The sequence below is a fragment of the Neovison vison genome, chromosome 1, assembly GCF_020171115.1.
Source record: "Neovison vison isolate M4711 chromosome 1, ASM_NN_V1, whole genome shotgun sequence".
In the NCBI taxonomy this organism is placed as follows: Eukaryota; Metazoa; Chordata; class Mammalia; order Carnivora; family Mustelidae; genus Neogale; species Neogale vison.
The window spans coordinates 313,445,864-313,465,335 of record NC_058091.1 but is presented as its reverse complement, the minus strand read 5'-3'; the positions used below and the strand labels follow the sequence as shown (position 1 = coordinate 313,465,335).

Sequence of the window (19,472 nt, the reverse complement as noted above, 5' to 3'; positions counted from 1 at the left end):
TGGCCTCTGGTAGTATTTGTTGCACAAGCAGACACATCCTTAGGCTTTGACTTGCTTGGTGGTTCTTAGGTTACGGCGGTTGCTCGATTCCTGCTGAGTGGAGAGCATGGCCCGCAGAGGCTCTCCTGTAAACACGGTTGATCGCTGTTTTTTTTTTTTCTGGCCCACCCATCGCTTTTCTCCAACTCCTAGCCAGAGCTTAGGGAAAAATCCGAACCTGTCTTTCCTCTAAAACTCTGTGAACCCTGGTGCCAGTGTGTCATCATTTTGAAAAGGCCTGCTCGCAGCCTCTGTTCCGTGTGGTTATGGAACAAACCCGCGGCACATTCTGCTTCCCGTTGTACCAGAAGGCAACAGCGTAGGTTGTAGGAACATGTAGGTTAGAGTACGCGCCAGTGATGTAATTTCATGGTTTTGTGTGAGACGTGAAAATGGACCCATTATAGATAGGGAAGATAGCGGATAAGCACAGACTGTACGCCAGGAATTTTTGCGCACAGATTCACTGCATGCAGTACTACTGCATTTCACTGTGTTAACATCTCGAGAAGAGCTTTTATTCTCCTTTTGTGTAAGGGGAGACTGAGGATCCGCAAGGGTCAGAGCCTGCATTCTGAGACAAGCTTGTTGGAGGGCACAACAGGTGAGGGCCTGCCACCCAGCACCCGTGTTCCCAGGCAGGGCCATTGCCTGTCTGTCCTCTGAGGTTAATTGATTGGGCAGCACTGGATCTTGTCAGGGCAAGAAGACCTTAGATATACAACACCTAGGTTTAATCACTTGGGTTCCTGCGTGGGGGACAGCTTACTGTTCTCTACATCCTCGCTCAGAAGGTCATGATTCCTTCTAAGAGTTCTGGAGGGCTTGTATCTGTTATAGCTCGTGGTTATTAGCTCCCAAGACTATATAATTTAACAGTTAAAAACCAGAAAGACAGACAGAGAGATGTAGAACATATGTCAGAAGCATTTTTTAATCCAAAATTAATCAAGGAAGGCTGCAGAAGCCGCAGATCATAGGTCGTGTCTGGCCCTTTCATGGAGCCCAGTTCAAAGCTGTTGGGCCCCTGCATTCCTTGTGGACCCGACAGCCACATTTCTGACAGCGTCGTTTCCTTTCCATGTGTTTGAGCCAAAGCGGCTCTTGGAGGACTGATAGGAAGGCATCACCAGGAGCATCGTGATAATTTTTCTTCTCGGAACTAGAGAAGTGATGACTTACCTGGAAGGAACTTAGAGAACCGGTCCTGAGACATTCTCTTCTTACAGTTCCTTTTGTGAAGAAAAAATATGCCTTGTCTTTGCCAATGAAACACACACATAAACACACATTCATATATGCTGATCAAAACAAAACAAAAAACCTGGGACACCTGCTGGCTCAGTCGGTTCAATGTCTGCCTTAGGCGCAGGTCATGATCCCAGGACCTGGGATCGAGTCCCCTGTCAGGCTCCTTCTCCCTCTGCCCCTCTCCCCGACTTGCACGTGTTCTCCCTCTCTCCATCAAATATAAAAATCTTACAAAAACAAAAACAAAAACAAAACCTCATTTTAGAAATGTTTCAATCTGCTAGATTTTTAAGGGGAGGGAGGCGGTAAGCCGAACATGAGTAACTCCACAGGCCCAGGAGCTGCTTCTGATGACCAGGTCTGTGATCTGAGCAGGGATTTCAAGAGTTTATTCTTTAGGTTGGTCTTTTAAAAATATTAATTAATTAATTAATTAATTAATTAATTTGAGAGAGGGAAAACTCAAACAGGGGGAAGAGCAGGCGGAGAAAATCTCCAGCACACCCCCTACTGAGTGGGGGGCCCGACGCTTTGCTGGATCCCACCATCCTGAGATTGTGACCTGAGCTGAAATCAGGAGTCAGACCCTTAGCCACCTGAGCCACCCAGGCACCCCAAGGAGATCTAGTGTATCGATCTTCTACTGTGTTTTCAGTTATTATCTGTATTTTAACCATATTGAAGCAATAGCATACATTTATGCATGTGGAGTTTGGCTGTTGGCATGGAAACCATGCAGACTAGCTCTTGCACCTGGATGGGTGCCTGTGGGCAGGAGGGGGGTGCTGGGGGTCATGCGGTCTTCAGCTGTCATTGCTTTAAGTGTACGAGTTACAGTGAAAGTGGCCAGGGTAAATGAGTCAATGAGTCGGCTCTTGTCAGGGGTCCCGGATGACTAAGATTATTTCCTGTGTCTGGCAGCGGCACTGCCCCCGTCCTCTCTTACCTGAAGCTCAGTTTCCTTGTCCTGAGCAGTAATTTATCTGTTTGAGAAATTCTTTGGGCAGAAACCTATTTCTAGAAGTATACTAACAACTTCCAAGTGTGTGAAGGTCAAACTGAACCATGATATGTCTCTGCTGAGTTTTTGGAAGGCATTGGCCTGCAACATTAGCATCAAGGTTATGTGAAGGTCAGACTGAACCATAGTACATCTCTGCTGCATTTACGGAAGGCGTTGGCCCTGCAACATTACCCTCAAGGTCACAGGTCTTTGTGAGTACAGTTATGGGAGCGATAACATAGGTGAACCTCCCTGTCTCTGGGGATACCGGTGCAGAGACTGGAAGTGGTTCAAAGCAATGGAGGAGGCTAGATTAAAAGTAACATCCACTCAGTTCACAAGAACGTAAGGTGTGATTCAGAATTGCTGGGTGACTGGCATTAAGGAGGGCACGTGATGTGATGAGTGTTCCACCAACTGATGAATTCTTTTTTTTAATGAATTTTTAAAAAATATTTTATTTGTTTATCTGACAGAGATTACAAGTAGGCAGAGAGGCAGGCAGAGGGAGGGGAAACAGGCTCCCCGCTGAGCAGAGAGCCCGATGCGGGGCTCGATCCCAGGACCCTGAGATCATGACCTGAGCTGAACAGAGGCTTAACCCACTGAGCTACGCAGGCACCCCCTGATGAATTCTTGAACTCAACATCTAAGGCTAATGATGTACTACTATATGTTGGCTAATTGAATTTAAAGAAAAAAAAAAAAAAAGCTGAGTGCCACTCCCAGGGTCCCACGCTTAGCCGGTGCTGGGGCTGTTTCCGTGGCCGCAGGAGAGGAGGGGAGAGATCTGCCTGAGCCCACGTGGACTTGCTGTCCCGGAGCCACAGTGGAGAGCGACTCCTCTGCTCCCTGGTTGGCAAAGGTGACAGCGGGCCGCCCGGTGAGGTTGAGAGAAGCCCACTGTGGTCCCGTGAAGGAACCGACCTAGGCCTGTTCTCTACATAATTTTGGGCTTTCTGTTTATTTTGTCCTATTCTGTTCCCCTGGAAGTGATGGATCTGCCCGAGTTTTCTGGAAGTGGGTCCTTGCGATCGTGTGATCGTGTGATGATGCTGTTGGAAGACCCGTAGAGCAGTTTCCTCTGTTCTCATGACTGCTTTTGCCATGGTGTAGCCAATGCTTTCTTACTAAAAAAGAAAAGAAAAGAAAGATGGTATTTGTTTCCTAATAAGTTCTTGATGACAGCGTAACAAGAAGGCATCTGAAGAAGACCGTCAGAATATGCAGTGCACACCCCGTGATGATTCTAGAGTGTGAGCCTGGGAACGGGATCGGCCCCAACCTGGTGGTCCCCTCGCGGCTCTGACACGTACACAAGAGTGCCTGGTGGCCGTGTTACAGCGACGGTCTGGATGCTCAGATCTGGACCCTGCTGTCGTGGGCGTTTCCCGGAACTGCCTGGAATGTCATGTGTCTGGTAGAGGGGGCGTCAAACGTCCAACATGGGCACAGGGGCTGCCTCAGGCCCTGCATCAGGACAGCTGTTTCCTACGCTGGGGAACTTGATGGACATGGTTGTACTCAGGATTCCTTCAGATATTTACCATTTTGCCACCAGAAAATATGGTTATCAAAGGCAAACTGACTTGAAAATGAGGAAATTCAGGTACAACAAATTCAATACAAAATCCAAAGGATCCTGGGGCGCCTGGGTGGCTCAGTGGGTTAAGACTCTGCCTTCGGCTCAGGTCATGATCACAGGGTCCTGGGATCGAGCCCCGCGTCGGGCTCTCTGCTCAGCGGGGAGCCTGCTTCCCCCTTTCTCTCTCTCTGCCTGCTTCTGTCCCTCCTTGGGATCTCTCTTTCATATAAATAAATAAAATCTTAAAAAAAAAAAAGAATAAAGAAAAGGATCCTAGCAAGTGGTTTCTTGTACAGCAGACCTCCTGCCACCTCATTACCCAGCAGTGACAAGTGTGTTCTGCTCCCTGAGAAAAGGGCTGCAAGTCAGAGATGACGGATGCGCACGGGGCATCCTGGCTCCTGGCACAAGCAGTGTGTGTGAATCTTAAACACATGAACCCCCTCCCTGAGACCTGCTGACTCAGAGCTTGGTGGGGGGCAAGGGTTTCAGGGAATTGCACAGATGATTCTCAGTGACAGCAGGTTTTGAGGATCATGGCTGGATATGTGGATAAACGACTCCCCAGCCCGTGGACCGTGTCGTCAGGGGAGTCAGGTCTGGTTCTGTCGTGGGCCTGCAGGTGGACGGTTCCCAGTCCCTCCCTTGCAGGTGCCCTGCTGGCGGTGGTGGGGAGGAGACAGGTGAACCCCTGGTTTCATCTCTGCCTCCCTTCTGAGTGGTCTTGGTGAGATGTGGTCCCTGGCCTCATCCCTTGCTCCGTGTTCTGGGTCTCAGAGCTGTGCCGCCCTGCGTATGGGGTCAGGGCTCCCCAAGGCCTCGTTCCCCCAGAGCTGACACCCCCAGACCCTCACCTTCATGGCTAAGAAGAACTAGGGAGTGGCCTGGCCACCTGCTCCCACAGCCTGGTGACCCATCCCAGCCCTCACTCAGGACAGGCTCATGGAGCTCAGTTTGTGGTATTTCTGAAAGCTCTCCTGAGGTCCAGTTTGCATAACAAACGTGGCCATGATGGGTGTTCGAGTCAGTCTCTGTTTAGCAGAGGGACAGTCTCTGTTTAGCAGAGGGACAGTGGTGCGGCCCTTCCACAGCATGACCCTGCTGTGAGCGTTGCCACTGCCCCCAGGGACGCAGGGGCCACTTGCAGCCCCTCCAGTGCCCACCCCACCCGAAGCCTGATTAAGTTCCCAAATCACATCTGTGTCTATCCTGCATATTTCTCAGAAACGGACTCACACAACATGGGACGTTTGCTCACACCCCACATGGTGTGTGTAGACCTACTGTGTATATCGGCACCCTGGCCCTGCGGGAAGCCAGGGCTGTGCTCACTTTCTCTGTTTGCCCATGGACGGACACTCTGAGTGTTCAAGTTCTATTTCTTTATCTCCCCAACCCCATCTTACAAATCCGTTCTGAGGGTTATTGGCAATGAGATGGCATCTGGTTCTTGGAACAAAAGCAGGGCCATGGTAGGCGATCAATAATTAATAAACCCAATTTTAATGTGATTAACGGAAATAAGATGTGACTAGCCTGGAACCTGGAGCTGCAGGGGCACCATCAAGAGGGACTAGATGTCCGTTTGGAGAGAAAGATCCTTCTGGGGCGGAGTGAAACAGGGAAACAGCTGATGCATGGGCTCGGGGTCCGATTGATAAGCTCCTATCAGGATTCGCCCAGAGCCGGCAGCCCATGGTGGGGGTGGGGCACCATCGCCTCGGGCATTGGGAGGGACTGAGTGTGCGCAGAAAGTGTGGCTTGTAGACCCAGGTGATGACTTCCCGGGTCCCATGATGTCTGATGAGAAACATGTTGCCCAGCCCGTGCCGTGACTGTGACCCACTTCTCTGCCCTGACGACCCCGGCAGTGGCTGTCCAGCTCTGCTCTGACTTCCCCTCCTTGCTCTTGACCAGTTGCTCTTTCCCAGGGAGCACAGAGGTCTGCACACTGCCTCCTCGCTTCTGCAGCTTCCCACACGCTGCTCCCATTCTTTAGAAATAGTACTGCCATCTTGGTTGTTGGCGCTAAAATCTCTCTCCCTTTCTCTCTCTCTCGCTCTCTCTCGTTTTCTTTTTTTTTTTTTTTCCTTGTTCATGGATCATGTCTTTGGTGTCGTACCTAAAAAGTTATTGCATACCCAAGGTCATCTAGATTTTCTCCTGGGTCAACTTCTAGCAGTTTTATAGTTTTGCATTTTATAGTAAGGTCTGTAATCCATTCTGAGTTAATTTTTATGAGAGGTTTATAGTCTGTGTCTTTGCATGTGGCTGTCCAGAGTTCCAGCACCATTTGTTGAAAGAAGGAGAATGGTCGTTGTTCCATTGTGTTTCCTTTGCTTCTTTGCCAGAGATGAGTTAACTGCACTCGCATGGGTCTGTTTCTGGGCTCACTAGGCTGTTCCATGGATGTGTCTGTCTCTGCTTTCTCTAGTGCCAGCCTGACTTGATTCCTGCAGCTTTACAGCAAGCTGTGGGTCAGGCCCAAGGTGTCATTCTTCCCCCTCAATATTGACTCAGGTGGTCTGGGACTTTTGCCGTTCTAGATAAACTAAAGACTTGGCTTGTTGGTATTTGCAAAATAATTTGCTGGAATTTTTATTGAAATTGCATTAAATTGATAGGAGTTGGAAAGAATTGACACATTGCATTTTAACTTCTTGTGATTTTTTTATGTCTACAGTGTAGTGTCTCCGTATCCCTACACTAGGGTTTAAGCTCCAAGGACGCCATTGTATCTGTTGTATCTATATTATCCAGAAGAGTTTCTGGTTCCTAATAGGCAATCGACAGATAGTCTTTGAATTAATGGAATGAGTGACTGAGTGATCAAACCTGCTACACACACTTGGATGAGAAAGACTACGAGCTTCTCCCCCTGTGAGATTTAATTCATGTTTAAATGTCACACAGCTCTGTAGGGGAATCTAGTACAATGTTTAACCCGTGATATTTTGGTCGTATTGAGTAGCAGCAATATATTAATGCCTCAACTTGATGATTTTGCTTAACTATTTCATTGTGTTTTGGGAATGTACAGAAACAGAACCTGAGAATTTTCATTGGATTTGTTCTTAGTTCAGATATTTTTGTATCAACCAAAAGTAAGCTTACTAAGCAATCAATCTAAGATAATGTGTTTTGAATATTACAGCTGGGACAGTTTTATAAAGATGTTACTGGATGTGATTTCTAAGGTTGTTCCTAACTGCATGTTATATACACTACGATAGAGAAATGTTGTAGCAACCTCTCATGTATCCGGCAAACTCGTCATAAAAAGTAAGCTCATGAAGATTTGCTTATTTCCAGTTGTCATAGAGTAGTTCTTTCCAGTCTTTGTGCCGTGGTAGAAATATGTGTAGTCACATGTGTCTACTGAGTAATTGCAAGACTAAAATTTCAACTTTTTTGAATTTATATTTGAATACCTATGTGTGGCTGTTGAGCAATCAGAGAAGTGAATTTTAAATATTATTCCATTTTAATCAAAATTTAGGGGCCACCATTTTAGACAGTGTGTGTAGTTTAACCCCTCTAATAGAAACTTAAATTCTTATACTATATATTTTTTTGCTTTTTGTTTTATTTCAATTTTTTATTATGTTCCATTAGCCAATTTATGATACATCATTAATTTTTGAGGTAGCAGTCAATGATTCATTAGTTGCTTGTAATAGATTAATCTGAAATAGCTCATAAAATTACAAAACACACAAAAAACAGTAACAACAAATTCAATAATGAAATCTGAGGATACATACTCCAGTGACATTTAATCTCCAAAAGAAGTTTGATCCCCTACTATAAATATGTGCTACGCCCTATATTATTATGTACGTTCTTGACCTTTAACATCCTCATTGTATTTTCATGAGACATTCTCATTTTGTTCTAAAACCCAGGTTTTGGATTTACTAGACTTCCTTGGTTTAATATTCACATTGTTCTACTGTTTACCAATTCATACATTCTGGATTTGTTTATTTCCTTTTAGTTAGCTTTCTAGTTTCTAGTTGGTCATTCATGGTTTTTTAAAAACTTTTTGAGGGAGTCCTTAGTTTGCTCATCTTCTTTATTTTTTTTAAAGATTTTATATAATTATTTACTTGAGAGAGAGAGCACAGGTGAGCTGGGGGAGACATCCTCAAGCGGACTATGCTGAATGTGGAACCTGACTCAGGGCTCAAACCCACAAACCTGAGATCATGACCTGAGCCAAAAAAGAGTTGGAAGCTTAACCAGCCAAGCCATCCAGGCTCCCTTCATTGTCTTTGTTTTTAAATAGGAAAGCATTCAGGACTTAGAATTTCTCTAAGTGCAGCATGATTGTATCTCACCATTTCTAAAAGAACCAGGTTTGGGTTTGATTGATGGTCTCTTCAGATTTCTAGTTTTTAATTTCATGATTTCTGCTCTAATTCTTATTTTTTTTCTTCTAATTACTTTGGGTTTAATTTTATTTCTTTTTCTTGTTTCCTAAGGTGACAATATAGATTATTGACTTTAGGACTTTTTTCTTTTCTAATACATATACTCGGGATTATAAATTTTCTTCTAAGCCCTGCTTCCATTGTATCACACAAATTTAGATTGGTTGTGTTTCATTTTAGTGTAGTTCAGAATTTTTTTTAGCCTCTCTTGAATTTCTTCTTTGATTCATGTATTATTTAGAAGTGTGTTGTCTGATCTTCACATACTCTGAGTTTCCTAATTATCTTTTTGTTATTGATTTCTACTTTGATTTTATTGTGGTCTGAGAGTGGACATAGTATGATTTCTAATCTTTTAAGTATTTTAAAGTATGTTTTATGGCTCAGAATGTGGTCTGTCTTGGTCAGCATTCCATGTGAGCTTGAGAAAATACGTACTGCTGCTGTTGAAGTCATGACAGAGGTCTTATATCCAGGTGCTGGACGGTCTTGCAGAGTTCACTGCTTCCTTACTGATTTTCTGCCAGCCGGATCTCGTCATTTCTGGAGGTGGGGTGCTGAATTCCCAACCATGAGAGTGGATTCATGTCTTTCTCTCTGCAGTTCTGTTAGTTTCTGCCCCCACATAGTTTGATGCTATGTTGTTAGGGGCCTGTGTGTTGAGAATTGCTGTCTTCTCAGATAGCTGACCCTTTTATCATTACGTATTGTCCCTCTTTAGCCCTGATCCATTTCTTTACTTTGAAGTCTGCTCTGTCTGAAATTCATGTAGCTATTCCTGCTTTTCTTGATTACCGCTGGTATGGTATATTTTTCCCATCCGTTAATTTTAACTCTATGTGCCTTTCTATGTAAAGGGGATTCATTGTAGGCAACACGAAGTCAGATCTTGTGTTTTTATACATCCTGACAGTCTTTGTCTTTTAATTAATGCACTCAGACCATTGACACTCAAAGTAATTATTGATGTAGTCGGATTAGTACCAACTGGATTAGTGACTGTTTTCTATTTGTTGCCCTTCTCCTTTGTTCTATTCTTGTTTTCTGTTCTTTTTCTGCCTTTTGTGGGTTTAAATGAGCATAATATCGGATTCCATTTTCTGTCTTTTTTAGCATAACTTGTGTTTCTTTTTTGTTGTTGTTACATTGTTAGTCATTGTGCTAGAGTTTACAGTATACATTTACAATGACTCCAAGTTCACTCTCAACTAGCACCATCACTAGTGTTATTCTTTGAGGGCCATACAATGCCCTCCAGAGAATATGGTGGTAGAGAAGACACACTGACGTGTTGGCTAGGATATACATATAGAGATATATAGATATATAGATATCTATATCTATCTATATATATATGGGACTCATTCAGACTGAATATTAATCTTAGCCAGTCCATTTACTATGTCTACAGTGTTGAGCTATATTTTTTTTAATTTGATGTAATTTCCTTTAAATGGGAATATTAATTTCCATTTTATATGTTTGTTACTACAACAGGAATAATAAATACAGCAAAACAATAGCACATTACCTGCCACATAGGTGAAGCTCAAGACAAAGTAACTATTAGTTTATATCCATTTATGTGCATAAGAGTATACACAATAGTGTTCTGCTAATTAATGAGCCACCTGAGAGCAAATAAAGTATATTGGGTTTTGAGGTGATCCAATAAGTAATTCTCTATTTCCTTACCTCTTACTCTCCCTTTTCCCTTTTCCATACATTCTGTATTCTAGTGAATTATAAAATACGAACAAAAAGAGAAACTCAAATGGTAACACCTACGTATCCTTTTTAAAAAATTACCAATAAAATCATTTTTGGAGAAAATGGAATATTTGTTCAGGTGCCTGGATTTCCTAAAAGTGGGCCCCAGCATAGACCCATACACTGAGTTGCCAGAGATGCTGGGCTCCAGACAGCCATCTGCCGGGGGTCAGGCAGTTCAACTTCCCCTATGACCAAGACCTAAGAGGATACCTGATTCCAGTGGTGGGTGATGTCCTGAGTAGAAAGGGCTGTAGCACGCATCCACGCATGCCCCGTTTTGAGTCCATGGACAGCTTATTCCCTCCCTGGAGTGGAACAAGTGAGAGGCAAGGAGCTCCATGCTCCTGGGTACTGCCGTGCTGATGAAAGCATAAGAAGTGGGTGAAGAGCACTTAGCCACCGACACTCCCAGGTTAGTCTGTGAGCAGGGATGCTACTGGGGGAAAGAACATCATTTCCGTCCAAGCTCTAATCATAAGTTATGTCACCACTAAGACTCTTTTGTATAGGAAGCCAGGAAATATTGATAATTTAATGTTGGAGTGAATTAAAATTAGTGTAAAATACAAAAATACGAGCATTCTTCACATTTCTAAGAGAAGGGCTGATAGGTGGGCATTTGCATTATTGAACCCTTAAAACTTCCGTGATAAGGTTTCAAAACAAAAAGATCTTCTGATTCTATAATGGACAAGAAGCATAAGGACTCAGAAATGGTCTTAAATAAACCCATTGTCATCGATCATTTGGAATAGCCGGGGATAATCACAGTGCATTCTTAAATTGCCCTCTGAAAGCATACCCCTGCTTCCTCCTGCTATCAGATTCACCCAAAAATAGGGGTGCCTGGGTGGCTCAGTCCGTTAAGCATCTGCCTTCAGCTCAGGTCATGATTCCAGTGCCCTGGGATTGAGCCCCATGTGGAGCTCCCTGCTCAGCGGGGGAGTCTGCTTCTCCCTCTGCTGGCAGCTCCCCCTTGCTTGTGCCCTCTCTCTCTCTTTCTGTGTCAGATAAATACATAGATAGATAGACCTTTAAAAATTAATTAATTAAAAAATAAATTAATTGACCCAAAGCCTGGTTGGCTCAAGGCACAGGTGTGCACAGTGGTGCTCCCCCTTCCTGTGAGGGGTGAGGTGTGTGGCCAGTGTAGGTGGCTGGCACTTTACCAAGTCGCACTTGCCCTGCTCTGCTAGGTGTCACACTAGCCCAGTTTCTCCAGGTCACAAGATCCAGAGAGAAGCCAACCAAGGATGTGTTTGTTCGCATCATGCAAGGGGGGAAAGACAGAAGAGTTCCCTTCCTTGGAAGACCACCCTCCCGTGTCTTTACCTCCATCAGCCTCCATCAGCCCCCACCAGCCCCCACCATACTCTAATCAGCCTCCCATCAGCCTCCATCAGCCTCTGTCAGCCTCCGTCAGCCTCCATCTGCCTCCGTCAGCCTCCATCAGTTTCCTTCAGCCTCCAGTCAGTGCCCAGTCTGTTCCAGTCAGCTTCCAGCCGATGACGTCTGCAGTCTTTCCTTTCCTCCCACCCACAGACAGCAAGTGCTCAGGGGACAGGGATCTGATCTGACAGCACTGTGGTAGGAATTGGGGTTTGGGAGAAACCTGGGCTCAGTCCTCCTCGTGGATGGTGATGACTGGCACCGATACCGTAACTAATAAGATGGGTGGTGTGTAGCTTTAACCATAGCAAAGTTCCAGGTGTCAAAATGTTAGTCTCCTGAAATGACAGATGAGCAAACAGAAGGGGACCAGGGACCAGTTTTATGGCTGAGTGAGTGGCAACATCTTGAAGCCTGGACCTACGTGCGTTTAGGATGATGGTTGATTCCTGTGATCAGTGCATCAGATGCCTTGTCCCTGCAGGAAGCAGATTGAAGAAGCCCAGGGCCCAAGCCTGGCGTATCAGGGATAGGGAGAAGAAGACACGGGTGCAACATCTCATGGAGAAAGAGCCTCCTGGTTTGCTTAGGTTTTTAGAAGATTTTGGGTGAATTTCAATTTTCAAAACATCACAAGTAATCATGCAGCAAGACTTCCTGTGGTCTTGGGCATATGACAAGGGATAGACTGACCTGGTGCTGGTTCATGTTTGATGCTGAGGCTAAAAAGAAATAAAAAAAGAGAGTTTGGTATCTATAAAAGTTGCAACTGACTTGTGTGTCTGAGACATCACTAAGAAAACTAAGATGTATAGAGTAGTTCCCCAAACAAATGACTTTTTTTGGAAAAAAACACAAAGGAGAGTAAGTTAAATTAGTTGGGAAATGAAATGCCTTTTCTCCTATATGCACTGACTCACGTTTTTACCTATTGGTTGGTAGCTAGCTCTCTCACAAAGGGCTCATGGAGTCACCCAGGTTACTTCTGGAGCTAGTTCAATGGGGATCTGTCACATGGAGGAGAAACAGGCTCTGTGCCTGGACATTTATGCATCTCTTCTTAATTTCCATTTGATTTTTTTTTAATTCAAGCAACTTTTATGGACAGCTTCTACTTTTATTTTAATATTTATTTATAGAATTGGAGATGGGTGGAGGGGGAGAGGGAGAGGGAGAGAGAGAATCCTAGGCAGGCTCTGCACTGGGCAGACGTGGGGCTCCATCTCACAACTCCAAGATCATGACCTGAGCAGAGGCTTAATGCACTGAGCCACCCAGGTGCCCATTAATCTTTATGTATTGAAGTATGTTTAGCACACAATGATACATTAGTATCAGGCGTACAACATAGTGAGTGTACATTTCAGTAAATTTACTGGGCGCTCACCATAAGTACAGCCAGTACTTGTCACCATACAACACTGTTACAATGTGACTATATTCTGTAAGCTGTGTCTTTGATCCTTGTGACTCATTCATTCCATATCTGGAAACCTGGATCTCCCACTCCCCTTCACCCATTTACCCATCACCCCATATCCTGTCTCTCTCAAAACCATCAGTGTGTTCTCTGTATTTATGGGTCTGTTTGTATCTTCTATTTGTTCTTTTTGTTCATTTGTTTCTTAAAGTCCACATGAGTGAAATCATATGATCTTTGTCTTTCTTTCCTGGCTAACTTCATTCATCATGATACCCTCTAGGTTCATCCATGTTGCAAATGGCAGGATCTAGTTCTCTTTTATAGTTGAGTAATATTTCATATTATGGACAGCTTTTATAAATAGATACATATTGATATAAACCTACCAACTTTTTTTTTCTTTTTTTACAGAAAGCTTTGACCAATACCACTATAGTTCTGCACTTTACTTTTCTCACTATATAAATATGGATATAATTCTATATCAGTAACTGTGTGTTTTCAAATGTTGACATTGATTTCCAATACATACAGTTTCATTTAGTAAACCTGTCTTTAAATATTTCTAATTTGGAAGGTTATTTTATTTATTTTTACTATGATAAACATCCTTTTCCATATCTTGGGTGTCTATGTTTTAGAATTTTCTTGGGGTACCTTCCTAGCTTCAGAATTATTAGGTCAAAAGCACATGTATTTACAATTTTGAGAGACACTGTCAATTCTTTCCAAAAGTACTTTACTGATTTACTAATTTCCCCACATCTTTGTTGTAGTTGGGTATGTACTGCTTTTCAGCAACCCAGTCAGATGGAGGAGGCACTGAATCTCATTATGGTTTTCATTTTTTTGAAAAATTGAAAGTAAAATCAAACACTGTTTTTATAAATCTCTCCCCACCTGTGAGTTGCCTTTTTTTTCTTTTTTTTTTTTTTTGTCCTATTTTATTTCTTTTCCTCTCCTTTTTTTTTTTTTTTAAGTTGAATTGCTTCTTCATTTTTTGTTAGCTTTTATGGATCATTTTTAAGGATTCTCATTTTTGTCATTTGCATTCAGGAATTTCCCCTAACTTATCATTTGATCCATGGTACTTTTCACCATACTCAATGTTGAATTTAACCAACATTATCCATCTATTTCTTCACAGGTTCCTGACTTTGTTCTCTGTTTGCATGTATCTACTCTACACCAAAATTACAAATACATATTTTATTGAATCTTTTCATTTTTTGTGATTCTTTGCTGCTTTGGGCCATTATTTTGGTGAATGGAATGAAGAGGAAATCTAGAATTGTTTTTTCCCAAAGAGCTGACCAATTTTCTTAACATCATTTATTGGATGATTCCTTTTCTTCCTCCTAACAGAAGAAACCTCCTCAGTGTCAATTACATTTTTGTACAGTTGTAGGTTTGATTCTGTTTGATTTGTCTGTGGAAATCCAACAAGTCGGAATTGTGAATAAAATGATCTAGAGCCTCAACGTTTCCTTCATATACCTCGTTGAGCGAGAAACAGCGTTTTCTCAGCAGTAGCCTAGCACGTGTTTTTTTCCTCCCTTGCAAATGCAGTACAAGCATTAGATGAATTTCCCAGTGCACAATGATTTACAGAGCTGGCTAGGAGAGTTCCAGGCCCTGGGAGAGCTCCTTTGCAAAGTTTGGAGGACGCCGGCCTTTTTCTAAAAGCCTGGTTAATCATCCACCCAGCTGACACCCCTGTGGTTACTGTGGGCAGGTGCACCGGACATTTGATGAGTGTCCAAATAAATATTCTTGGTTCAATAAAGAGCAGCTTTAATAAGCAGACAACATTAATCTTCCATGACTTAGCCAACCTTTTAAGTAAGCTTACAAACTAATGATGCAGCAAGATGATAGTTACTTTTTTCTGTATTTTTCAGTATCTGTTGAATGTAAGGGAAATCAAAACATCAGTCTTAATCAGAATTCTTATAGTCTCTGCATTTAATGAAATTGGGGATTGGCTATTTTGTTAATGAAGACTAGGAAGCTCTCCAGCCGCAGCAGGTCTCTTACCCGAAGCTCTGGTCCTCTCAGCCCCAGATGCCCGCAACCGAGGCTTGACCTGGGTGGGGTGGGGGGTGGGGATGGAGGACTCACTTTCAGGACTGGAACAGCTGTCAGAGGTCACAAGTGTTTTCGGTGTAGCAAATCTTTTTCGCATATCTTCTGTGGGTCATGCATTTAAAATACATTCATTGTTGGGGCGCCTGGGTAGCTCAGTGGTTTAAGCCTCTGCCTTCAGCTCAGGTCATGATCTCAGGGTTCTGGGATCGAGCCCCATGTCAGGCTCTCTGCTCAGCGGGGAGCCTGCTTCCTCCTCTCTCTCTGCCTGCCTCTCTGCCTACTTGTGATCTCTCTCTGTCTATCAAAAAAAAAAAAAAATCTTTAAAATACATTCATTGTTAAGTGCTACAAACTCAGGACAAGAAGCCTTATCTCCACTTCCTCCAGCACAACACAGCCCAGAGAGGCTAAGTAAAGGTCACGCAGGTAGCATTGCTGGGGTTGGATGTGCCTGCCAGGGCATCCGCTGCTCCCTGAATCAGAGGGGGCTCCCTGAGCTGAGTGACACCGACTCCGCGTTCTCAAGGAGCTGATGGTTTTCCCAGGGGCGATTAGAAAGCCAGGGAGGTTGGGGTACCAGGTGGTGGGTATTATAGAGGGCACAGCTTGCATGGAGCACTGGGTGTGGTGAAAAAATAATGAATACTGTTTTTCTGAAAATAAATAAATTGGGAAAAAGAAAAGAAAGCCAGGGAGTAGTTTATATATCGGGAAAGGTTTTTTTTTTTTTTTTTTTTTTTAAGGTGAAAGGTGAAAATGAATTATTATTATTATTTTTTTAATTTACTACTTGAACTGGTTACTGGTTACTTTCAAAGGTGAGGAAAACCTCTTGGGTCATGTTACTTCCTGAGGGTGAGTGTATCCATGACCGCTCACGCTACTCCAGGGTTTGTTGACATGCGGGAAGGATGAGACCTCCGTGGATGTAGCCGTGACGTCCTTCCATGCTTGTCTGTTCCTTGATAGAACCGTGAACTTTCAAGCGAGGTCCTACAGGAGTTTATAGAGGACACAGAGATTCCCAGGAGTTTGTAGAGGACACAGAGATTCCCTGGGAGGCAGGTGCCTCCTCCCACTCTGTGATGCCGGATGTAAAGCCCAGGCACTCAGCCTGCCCACTGCCAGGTGGTATTGGGCCCCGGGAGGTCTACCTCCCAGAGTGCTGACGGCTGCCTTGATAGCGGGCTGTGTTTACCTCCTGCCCCACCAGCAGGAACTGCAGGACCAATGCTTAGTCTCTGAACGTCTGAAAAGCTTCTCTCCCACCCCAACCTTCCTGTTCCTGAGAGTTGTGTTTCTCTGTGTTGCGAGATCTAAGAAGTGTTTTCCCAAGCCTGTCATGCCCCTCCGTGCAGACAGACTCACACGGGGTGGCCCAGCCCAACAAGGAGGCTCATCTGGTGGGCAGGGACACACAGCTCTCTCCGAACGAGAGTCAGACTCGGGCTCTGAAATCAGGCGCACTTAGAACAGGGTCTCGTGGGTCAGTCACTAAGTGTCTCGCTCATTGTCGTCAACTATCAAAGTGACTTTGGGGAAAATCGGCAGGACGGTAAGACTGGTATTTCAGTACCAGAGCGTTCTAAGCGACCACTGGGCAGCTGTGCAGAAGCAACTAATTATATTCCACCAGTTATGCCAATTTGGAGTAACATTTACAAAAAGTTTAAAAAGTCCTTAATCCCATGATCCAGCGGTGCTCTGACATTACTGATGTGAGAGCAGGAAGGATTCTGAAAGTCTGAGGAGGATGTAAGCTCGTCCCTCGTGCAGCCTCTGCCCCAAGGACCACTGCCACCACCATCGGCGACTGCTCTCACCACAGGAAGGTTCTCTAAGGGTGGGCAGATCATGCTTTCTAAAACGGGAATGGTTGAGCTCACACCATTACACACTTCAAAAAATAATCCCTTTTGGAAACTCTTACAATAAAAATGGTCAGTGTGCATATTCTGAGCCTATCCTGATTGTGCTGGAATCCCTACGCTCCGCTCCCGAGCCAGGTTTCCTTGGAAACAGAAGCGGATCCCTGCGCCTCTCTATTTCCTCATCCTTGGGAGGAGTGTGAGCGGGACCCACCTCACAGAATTGCAGTCCCGGATTTCAGTCTTCCTCCAGAAGATGTTGGCCGCAGTCATGGGAACTTGAGACAAAATATTTAATTATGATTATCAGGACACATGATTATCTGATCTCGTTAAATGTTCTGTACTCTCCAAACACATATGCATACTTTAAAAACAAACATTACCCTGAATGAATTGGTAAACATTTATTTTTATTATTTTGTTTTGTTTGTACGTCTATGCTGCTGCACACTCTGCTGCCGTGCACGGTCAGACGTACTGATCAGTGTTGGAGAAGTGCCTAAAAGAAGCACCTGGTAAGAATTCCAGAAGGCTCTTCCTTAGAAGTCATCACACTTTCAGAGTTGTGGACATGGCGGCCCGTTTCCTGGCTCTGCCCCAGGGCACGCTTTTCCAGAGTGTCACACTGGACATAACCAACAGTGGTTATTACTAGGTTTTAAAAAATATATGTGTCAGGGCACCTGGGTGGCTCAGTGGGTTAAAGCCTCTGCCTTCAGCTCTGGGTGTGATCCTCCTGGGAGCCCCACATCGGGCTCTCTGCTCAGCGGGGAGCCTGCTTCCCCCACCCCCTCTCTCTCTGTCTGCCTCTCTGCCTACTTGTGATCTCTGTCTGTCAGATAAATAAAATCTTAAAAAATAAATAAAAATAAAAAAATATTTGTCACTCTAAAAGGCAAAAGGCAGTCCCTTAATGTTGCCTCCTTTAAGACTTTTTTTAAAGTGTTCTTTATGACACATTTGCTTTGCAGGCCTTTTTAGTGTTTTTATGTGTTAGATTTTTCCTGTTTCCACGATACCTTGCTGAGATAGACTTTCCTGATATCCTTAGTGAATTCTCTTGTGCTTTCTTCTGGATTAATCTTAAATTACACTTTCATATTAAGCGTCACAAACTATTCAAGTTTGAAAGGGGTTGCGCAAATGACTCTGTTGGGATCGAGATCTTCTCTCCCTGTGTGGGACCTCCCGTGCACCCCTGCTACCATCAGAGCCCGTGTATGTGAGCTTTCTCCTCCGTCACGTGGTCTGAGCCCCCCATCAGTGTATTAGGAGCCCCCGCTGCTCCCGGCGTCACGTCCTGGAACGTCTGCAGGCAGGTCTCCCTGAGCGGGGGAGGATGGGAAGGCTCAGCGATGGGTCCTCCCGTTCCTCATTGTTAGCGCAGGTGTTGGAGGGAACAGCACGCTGTGGAGGGTCATAATGAGGGATGCTGGGAGAGGGGTGTCCGCTGGTCAGAAGGTGTAACTGCACTTTCTCTCTTCCTCTGTTTCCAGTCTGGCATGATAAGAACACAAGAAGCAGATTACTTCCTAAAACCACTTCCTTCCCACCTGGCGGGGAGACTGCAGGACCCTGCCCGGGCTGGCTCCCCCTCCCACATACTGTACAAGAGATCAGCAGACGTGCGGGCTCTGGGGGCTCCCCAGGCCGTCATGACCCAGAGGGATCGGGAGCTATGGAATCTGGCCCTGCACGGCAGCTCCGACCTCCGGCACCCAGCAAAGCAGCATTTCTGCGGAAGGCGCAAGAAATGTACGTAAGAGCGATTCTTGGTGTGCATTTACCCCCGGGACCGTCATGTCAGCACGGGGAAGGTTTCAGATGCTCTTCGGAGCAGCATCTCCATGAGGTGGAACTAACAGACCGTCTGTGCTACATTTGTGTGATGATTCTGTGGTCTGTGTGTTCACTACGCACCGCCTTTCACGGTGGATGGACAGATCATGGTAGGTTTTTTGTTTAAAAGAATCGTTCCCTGGGCAGATGAAATGACATACTGTCCAGAAATGCAGAATCCACTGGTTGTCTTCAAAGGAACCTGGCAGGTCTGCTCAGTAATTCTATCGTTTTGAGGTCTAGATTTATGGAAACCCACATAGTTTTCTGCGAGGTAATTTATCTCCATACATATCTCTATTCTCTGCTTCACCACATCAAAAGGACAGGCTAGGCATGACCTAATTTACCCACAATTTATCACCAGCGCTTTGTGGCAGGCTTTGTTTTGTGAACACTCAGGAGGCGATGTGACAGTCCCGTTTTACGTGGGAGCCTCTCACAGTCCAGAAATGGGAGTTCAGGCTTTTCTGAAGTTTCTCTCACATCCCTCAGCTTCTCCTCCAGCACCTCTGTAAGGGCTAAACTTCCCCTCTGCCCCGTGAGCCCATCTTCTGCCAGCCCTTCCTTCCCTGCTGGTTTTGGTGGCCGCTGGACCCAGCGCCCTGGGACAGAGGTGGTCGTGCTGCAGGCGGACTGGGGTGAGGGACGGTCATCGCTCTGCGCTGACCAGCACCTGGGTCGACTGACGCGCACACCGGTGAACAGAATCCTGGGTCTGCGCTCACGTGAAAAGCTCAGACCCAGATGCACTAAGTCAGGGGCTCAGTCAGCTGCC

At 44.8% G+C, this 19,472-nt stretch overlaps 1 protein-coding gene across 1 annotated transcript in view; it reads left to right on the top strand.

Moving 5' to 3' along the window:
* ADAMTS16 (ADAM metallopeptidase with thrombospondin type 1 motif 16) overlaps positions 1 to 19,472 on the top strand; it is a 176,818-nt gene that overhangs the window by 53,331 nt on the left and 104,015 nt on the right. Inside the window, exon 7 of the mRNA XM_044233985.1 lies at positions 18,352 to 18,610. Within this exon, the coding sequence (XP_044089920.1) occupies positions 18,352 to 18,610 (259 nt within the window). The remainder of the gene's footprint in view (positions 1 to 18,351; positions 18,611 to 19,472) is intronic.